The 8,118-nt window shown below is 42.2% G+C and overlaps 1 protein-coding gene across 1 annotated transcript; it reads right to left on the bottom strand.

Moving 5' to 3' along the window:
• Positions 1-675: 675 nt before the first annotated feature.
• Positions 676-5,334, bottom strand: LOC141178667 (uncharacterized). The gene is made up of 4 exons (XM_073660556.1): positions 5,231-5,334; positions 5,050-5,147; positions 4,761-4,851; positions 676-1,811 (listed from the first exon to the last, which is right to left on the bottom strand). Exons 1-4 carry the CDS (start codon positions 5,313-5,315, stop codon positions 874-876), a joined length of 1,212 nt encoding a protein of 403 aa, XP_073516657.1. The 5' UTR covers positions 5,316-5,334; the 3' UTR covers positions 676-873.
• Between the last annotated feature and the right edge of the window lie 2,784 nt (positions 5,335-8,118).

The following is an 8,118-nucleotide window of genomic DNA, read 5'->3' on the forward strand; positions in this document are numbered from 1 at the left end:
GATCCTAGCTTCTGGTATTTCCTGGCCAGTTCCTGAACCATCTGTGTCATATTTTACACCTGATCACAGAGTGCGCCAACTGGATCCATTGGTGCGGGAAAAAAGTATAGGTCATGCGTAATGTGGCGCTAGTCACAACTCATGGACAGGCTGTGAAGCAGGGTAGTCAAAAGTTCTGGGGTCAGATAGCAAGAGAACACATAGAAAACTAAAGTTAAAAGACAAAGCCGAAGTCAAGTCATGATCTGAGGTCAGAATACCAGGAAGATAGCGGATCAGAGCAAAGGGGCTAGACAAATGGATGGTCAGGACAAGGTCCAAAGTCAGACAGCAAAGGATTAACAGAGCACAAAAATACAAAGCACACTACTGAGCAGATGATACATCTGGAAGAAGTTTGAGACTGACAGCTCAGCTAAGTAACTGGGTAATCACCTAGAATGGGAAACACCTGAAAGAAGCTCAGCACTAGTGTTGAGCGAATTTGTTGAGCATTTCAAATTCGGGTTCGTGTTCGGGGTTTCGGCTTGTTCGCGCCAAAAAAAATCGGCTCCGCCCCCGAACATCCCTGATTTACCACACTGTCACACAGATAACATCAGCGTGGCAATTCAGGGATGTTCGTGGGTGGAGCCGATTTTTTTTTGGTGCAATCCAGCCAGAACCCTGAACACGAACCCGAATTTGAAATGCCAAACAAATTCGCTCAACACTACTCAGCACCGACAGCTCAGCTTACAACTGCACCAGATTGAACAACTGAGCTGTCAATCACAGCGTCCAAGACACACTGAGCGTAGGAATTTTGACACTCTGATGTTTATTAAGCAGAAGTTTATTAAGAGTTAATTTCCATGTAAAACATTTCCCACATTAAGAACATGAAAAAGGCTTCTCCCCTGTGTGATTACTCTGGTGACTAAGAAGAGATGATTTCTTCACAAAGCATTTTCCACATTCTGAACAGGAAAAAGGCTTCTCCCCTGTGTGAGTTCTCTGGTGTCTAACAAGAGATGATTGCTGGTTAAAACATTTTCCACATTCTGAACAGGAAAAAGGCTTCTCCCCTGTGTGAGTTCTTTGGTGTATAATAAGATTCAGTTTATGGTTAAAACATTTCCCACACTCTGAACAGGAAAAAGGCTTCTCCCCTGTGTGAATTTTCTGGTGTGTAACAAGATTAGATTTTTGGTTAAAACATTTCCCACATTCTGAACATGAAAAAGGCTTCTCCCCTGTGTGGGTTCTCTGGTGCTTAACAAAATCTGATTTATTGTTAAAACATTTCACACATTCTGAACATGAATAAGGCTTCTCCCCTGTGTGAGTTCTTTGGTGCATAATAAGATTCAGTTTATAGTTAAAACATTTTCCACATTCTGAACAGGAAAAAGGTTTCTCCCCTGTGTGAGTTCTCTGGTGTCTAACAAGAGATGATTTCGTGTTAAAACTATTCTCACACTTGAAACAAGAAAATCTATTCTCTGCTATGTGTATTTTTTGATGTTTAAGAGTAGACTTTTCGCGGGAAAAGCTATTTCCATATTCTGAAAGTGAAAATGGCTTCGTTGCATTAGGAACAATTTGTTTTTTAATGCTTATTTTGTGACATTGATTTTCCTTAGTAGTTGGTAATGAATCAGAAGACAGGACCTGTTTCATAGGATCAGATGACAGATCTTCATTGTTAAGGGATGATGGTATATTTGGAGTAATGTCATTCACTTCAATTGCATCCTGTGGGATCTCAAGATCATCTGATTTAAAAATTGAAGATGTCAGCTGTCCATCTGATCTCCTGGTACAGTAATCTGTTAAGAATAAAGCCAATTATTATTTTTGAATAAAATATCCTTGAGTTTTATATTTTTGAGCATTTCTACTTAAACTGTAAAAATAAGAAGTTATGTAAAAAAAATTGAATTATTCACCAAGACAATGACAGTTCACAGTCTAATAAAAAACTTAATTGGATGATTCAGTAGAGCGTGGTGTCCAACTGTTTGTTCATTCTTCCCCCAAAAATATGGAATAAAAAGCCACCAAACAATGATATGTAGGCAAAAATAATACCAATAAAAACTTCTACTCATCTCACAAAAAACAAGTCCCCACTCAGGTCCATCATCTGTCAGTGGAAAAGCAGAGGTTTCCACATTATTAGTGGCTCAAAGACTCTAGAAATGCAACATGGCTTCCATAACCCAATCCAGCAATATCTGCTCTCCCAAAGTCAGATCTCCCCCTCGCTTCTGAGCCTTGCAGTGTGCCCAAACCACATTTAGCATCCATGTATTTGGCATTACTATAGTGAGAAGAACCCACTTAATTTACGGTGTGTGTCTCCTGGAGCACAATCTGGGCACTATGTGTTGGGTAATAAAATGGCAAATGTACAAGATTCATTCTCCAACATCCACTGCGTGCTAATTTCCGGAAAGCGCCTGTGGAGTCAAAATAGTCCCTACTCCTATAGATTAAATTCACTGACGGGTTATAATCTCCAAAATGGAGTCACTTTACGGGGATTTCTACTGCTCTGGTTTTCTGTTATTTTGTCATATTAAGGCTTCTGACAAAGTTGTGTTCGATTGTTTTCTGGGATCGGCTCCTGTGACGTCTGCTTCTGTTACCAATAGTGGTAGAAAACGCAGCACAACTGGACCAGGGTGCACGAGTAGGGTCCAAAACCGTATATAGTATAAGAGAAACCTCGGTACTCAGGTAATGGATTTTAGCAAATTAAATTTTAATTGCAGTCCACAGCAAAAATAACGTTTCGGTCAATACGACCTTCATCAGTGTACCACTTGCTGGGAATGAAATAGAGAAGGAGGGTGAGGACGCAGTGTCTCAGGCACGTGATTCCTTGGGACCAGAAGATAAGGAGAAATGACAGACAAGACCGCGGTATCCACTGCTGGTGTCTGGCGTGCACTAATGAAGGTCGCATAGCCCAAAACGTTATTTTTGCTATGGACTGCAATTAAAATTTCTTTTGCTAAAATCCATTACCTGAGTGCCTAGGTTTCTCTTATGCTTCTGTCCCCAAGTGCCGCCTCATCCAATCTGCAGGCGGCGCTGGTGATGGAGGATACATCAGAATTAGAAGCTCTGGGCGACGCAGGCTTTGTCCAGCCACTAAGATTAGGATGCCTGGGACCAGTAGTACCATCCAGTCTGGCAGTATGGGTGTGTGTGCTGTCCAGCTGGAGTAATCTGCTCCCTGCTTCAGCCATTTGGAAAGCACCACACCCTACTAAAGCTGGAAGCATATTGCCGGAAGCTGCCAGATACAGCCTTGTTCTCCTCTGGTTCAGTCCTCTGTGCTCAGCTCCCGGCTTGTGTATTTGTTTCCTGTTGTGACCCCGAACCGTTTACTGACTACTCTTGTGTCTTCTGATTTTGTAGAAGTCCAGATTTATGTAGAGGGGTTAAAGGGTGATGGGCAAAACTGTGACTATAGACAATAACATCTCCTGAAATGATCAAACTTAACAGTCTTCTTCAGTAAAAAATAAGTAACTAGTGGTGAAACCTCTCTGGGGTAATTAGAGTATGGGGCTCGGTGGCTCTTGGCAATCTAAACTATCGTAAGGGACAATATTTTCTATCAGATCAGTTTCAAGAAGAAATATTAGACGTTCAAAAATAACTTATTATAATAGTGCAGAGCTTAGATTAAATTTAGATCTTGGGCATTTGGCAGTGGCAAGGAAGACCTTTTCTTTTAAGACTTACAGACGCACATAAGTGAGGCCGGCCGATCCCACCACAATCAAACTATCATACAGAATGAACTTGTAAAAAAGAAACAATATAAAAACATGTAACATCCCCAAGAACAACGTATGTATGAAGGGAGAAATCCAACACTAAACCGGAGTCACACTCATTTATGATGGACCATTGGAGCTACTATGACTCCTGAGCAGAAGAGTAGAGAAAGTATTAGCGCCCCCATTTCAGGAGAGATTGTGCAGTAATCTGAATTCCTTAGGATTGAAAACATAATGGAATTTATGACGTGAAGTGAATCCATGAAACCAGGGCTGGAGCCAACACATCTCCTGCAGGCGTGAATAAATGTATATTACAGCCATCAGCCACGCACAGCTTAGAGATATATCATGGCACAGGTGTAATGTTTTCTGTATAGTTTATCACAATCCTGTTTGAAGTTAGTTGGTTTGAAAAGAAACTGAAAAGTCAGGATAAAGGGAAACTCTGTTGTTATTGTACAGAAATTCACATTTGGCCCTCACTGCACATTTAATGCTGTCTAAAATAAAAGTGAAGTTTGGCCACAGACTGGACCTGGTCTTGTAGGGACCATGTGAGCACATTCAGCAGCACAGAAGGGGGAGAAGGTAGATTCATCCAATAAGATATCAGGGATCTAGGAAGCCAACAGCATCATTACCCTCCGCTTTCTCTTCAACTGATTTTCTCACTTGTCAGCACATTCTACGTACGCTGCCATTTGGCTTTGTAGTGTACAGATCTGGGCAGGTAACGGTCAGCGTCTCCTAATCCCAGGGGGTAGGTGGATCCTCCAGATTGTAAGTCCTACAGAAAAGGTCTTTCACAATTACAAAAAGTAATGTGAACATTTTTGGATGGAGGAAAATGTTATGGTCTAGAGGTAAAATGGTGATCACACAATTGTGACACAACCAGACTACACCACCGATAAAGCAGCCACAGCCGGTGACGGAGAAGAATCTGTGACTTCTCTGCATTTAATGGTTACTACTCACCTGGGTAGTCATATGTAGGAATCCCCTCTTTACACCGCTCATCACCTCTCACATATGTCTCTGTAGTATTAATATGGGTCAGATCTTCACCCTGAAACAAATATTGTAAAAGTCACAGACAGATGGAGAAGTCACATCTATGATCAGCTCTAATCCTGCCATCTCCACCGTTCTCATTACACAAGTATAAAACATATAATACTGGTGGATAATACAAGACTGAGCACAAGACCTACACAGCCGTCTACACATCATAGGGGAGATCTCATGACACCTTCTCTCCATCTACCTGATGTTCCTGAGGAACATTGGGATCTTCTTGTTTACAGTCCTGTGGAAGAAGAGGATGGAGACATCTCTCTGGTGTTGTCCTCTTACTGGATAGATCTGGAGGAAACACATACAGGGGCTGAATTCATTCTTTACATACAGATAATTATAGGCCGTGTGTATTTAGTCCTGTCTATTACCTGGTGATGTGAGGGGCTGGGGAACCTCCACCATGACATCCTTGTACAGATCTTTGAGTCCTTCTAAATACTCCCACTCCTCCATGGAAAAATAGACGGCGACATCCTGACACCTTATAGGAACCTGACACATACAATGATACAGTCATCCCCTCGATCCCTCCATAGCGTTACTGTATAAATGTCCCAGCATTCCCAGCAGTGTCACCTCTCCAGTCAGCAGCTCAATCATCTTGTAGGTGAGTTCTAGGATCTTCTGGTCATTGATGTCCTCATGTATCAGGGGGTGAGATGGAGGCCCTGTGATTGGGCTCAGGGGTCTTCTCCATCCCTCAGACATATGGTCCTGACAGCGCTCACTAGAGGTCTTCTTCACTACTGTGTAATCCTGGTTATGGAGAGACACATTCATAAATCTCACTCCAGACATTTCCAGAGTCCTCACCTCTCCAGTTCTGTCCATCTGTTATTCCCATAGATAAGAATGATGTAATGTGACGTCATCAGAATCTCTCACCTCTCCAGTAAGCCGGAAGAGGATCTCTAGGGTGAGATGCATTATCCTCTCCGCCATCTTCTTTCTGTCTCTATCCATTCTTCTCTAGGAAAATTATATAGATAAATTATTAGTATCTCATATTGTATCAGACGGTAATGGGCAATCTGACAGGATATATAGGAGAGATGCATGTATGTCATCCCTATGGTATGTTATTTTATTATTGTATGTACTGGTTTCTTGTTTTGTTAAAAAAAAACCTAATGAAAAAATCTCAATAAAAATATATTGGATTAAAAAAAAAGAATAGGAAAAAGGCTTCTCCCCTGTGTGAGTTCTCTGGTGATCAACAAAAACTGATTTCTGGTTAAAACATTTTCCACATTTGGAACAAAAAAATCTATTGTCCGCTGTGTGTATTTTTTGATGTTTAAGAATAAACTTTTCGAGGGTAAAACTATTTCCATTTTCTGAACGTGAAAATGGCTTCTTTGCTTTAGGAGCAGTTCGTTTTTTACTGCTTATTTTATTTTGATTTTCCTTAGTAGTCGGTAATGAATCAGAAGACAGGACCTGTTTCATAGGATCAGATGATTGATGTTTGCTGTGAAGGGATGATGGTATATCTGGAGTAATGGCATTCACTTCAATTGCATCATGTGGGATCTCAAGATCATCAGATTTAAAAATCTCCTGTCTCTCTGATCTTCTGGTACAGTCATCTGCCAAGAAAAAAAAAATTATTAATTTTGAATAAAATATCATTGAAATTTATATTTTTGAACATTTCTACTTAAAATGTCTGAACACACACATTCCTGGGCTACATGCTAGTCCAGGGAAATGAAGAGATACATGCTCACGTTTCAAAATCAATTTTATTAAACACAAATCTAAAAAATTGAGGAATATTTAAACTTGAGCATATATATCTTCATTTTCCTGGACTAGCATGTAGCCCAGGAATGTGTGTGTTTAGATTGATTTAGAAGTGGTATGCAATCTTTATTTATTTTTCTATGGGATTCTTGTGTTAATTGTACTTAAAATGTCTGTAGAAATGGCAAGTTATTGACAGAATGACAGTTCACAGTCTAATAGAAAACCTCACAGGATGAACCAGTAGAGCGTGGTGTCCAACTGTTTGTTCATTCTGCCTCCAAAATATGGAATAAGAAGCCATCAAACCATGCTATGTAGTGTAGGGTTCGGTACTCACTTAGCCACGTTAGAGGTAGGCACGGGACACTGTCTCTTTAAAAATGTCCAAGGCAGGTTTATTATGCTGCATAAACCGCACTTCCAGAAGTAAGCAAAAGAAAACCTTGTCCGGCACAGTGTAACAAAACAGAAAGGGAACAGTCCATCCAATATGGCGGGTTCACCCGCTCACAGTCAGTGTCTTTTTACCCTCAAACACTCTGGAGGTCTCCACACTTCCAGCCACAGACACTGAATGAGACACTTGGTCTCCATTTTATACACACGCCCTGGGGTGGGGATATGTGAGTAGCCAAATCCCCCCCCATCTCTTATGACTGCTCGAAAAAAACGGCCCTGATACGCCCTATTAAAACTCTCAGCACTATGTGTGCTGGAGCATGCTTTCCCGGTTTAACATCACTGAAGCTGCCAACCTCAGCGACACATATCTCCCCTCAAGGACATGTCCGGCGGCCCTCTTACAGTAGGCAAAAATGATACCAATAAAAATTCCACATTATTAGATTCTCAAAGGCTCTTGAGAATCAACATGGCTTCTGTGGCGCCCCTGCGGGTTCAGTTGCCACAGAGGTACTGCATCTCACCCAGAGGTGTGGTACCCCACTCTCAGTTAAGGAGGGAGTACTACCTGGGACCCACACACTCGCATCCAATACACTCCACTTCAGTAGGGAAGGGCGAGATTGCTCCTAAGGGAGAGCACAGTCCCTGGTCCCTAGCTGGAGTGTGGAACCATGTAGTGAGTATGGGAGGAGGAAGAAGATCAAGGGAGCACCGAGAGAAGGAGTATAAGAAGAAGGGGAACCATCTAGAAGGAGTTCAGTCAGTCCAGTTCAGAGGAGAGAGAGTTGGGAGGAGCTCTGCTCAGAAGAGTGGAGAAAGGAGCAGGGCCCAGTCTGAGAGGCCCAGGAGGAGAGACTGAAGAGAATAGAGGAGCGGTGAGGAGGGCTCCAAGAGGAAGTGAGGAGATCCCAGGGGCACGGCGAGTGCGGATGCCACCCGTGTGCCCGAATCTATACGGACATGGAGGGATCAGGCCGCAGAGAGGGGACCGGCCCCTAAACTAGTGGAGAACAACCAGGCTCAGCTAGATAACCGGAAACTGCTGCATTTTCAAGGTGCTGCAGCTAACAACCACAATTACATCGCCGAAAAGGTGGCCGCA

This window comes from Phyllobates terribilis, unplaced genomic scaffold, assembly GCF_046119375.1.
Source record: "Phyllobates terribilis strain yellow unplaced genomic scaffold, ASM4611937v1 Scaffold_29__1_contigs__length_15306474, whole genome shotgun sequence".
NCBI lineage: Eukaryota > Metazoa > Chordata > Amphibia > Anura > Dendrobatidae > Phyllobates > Phyllobates terribilis.

Bases quoted from the DNA above. Each gene is read 5' to 3' on its own strand.
- LOC141178667 (XM_073660556.1), bottom strand. From the start codon at position 5,315: ATGGAGGAGTGGGAGTATTTAGAAGGACTCAAAGATCTGTACAAGGAT. The intron at 4,852-5,049 runs GTAGATGGAGAG...TATTTGTTTCAG, and splicing joins ATGTTCCTCAGGAACATCAG to GGTGAAGATCTGACCCATAT. The intron at 1,812-4,760 runs GTGAGTAGTAAC...TATTCTTAACAG, and splicing joins TCCTACATATGACTACCCAG to ATTACTGTACCAGGAGATCA.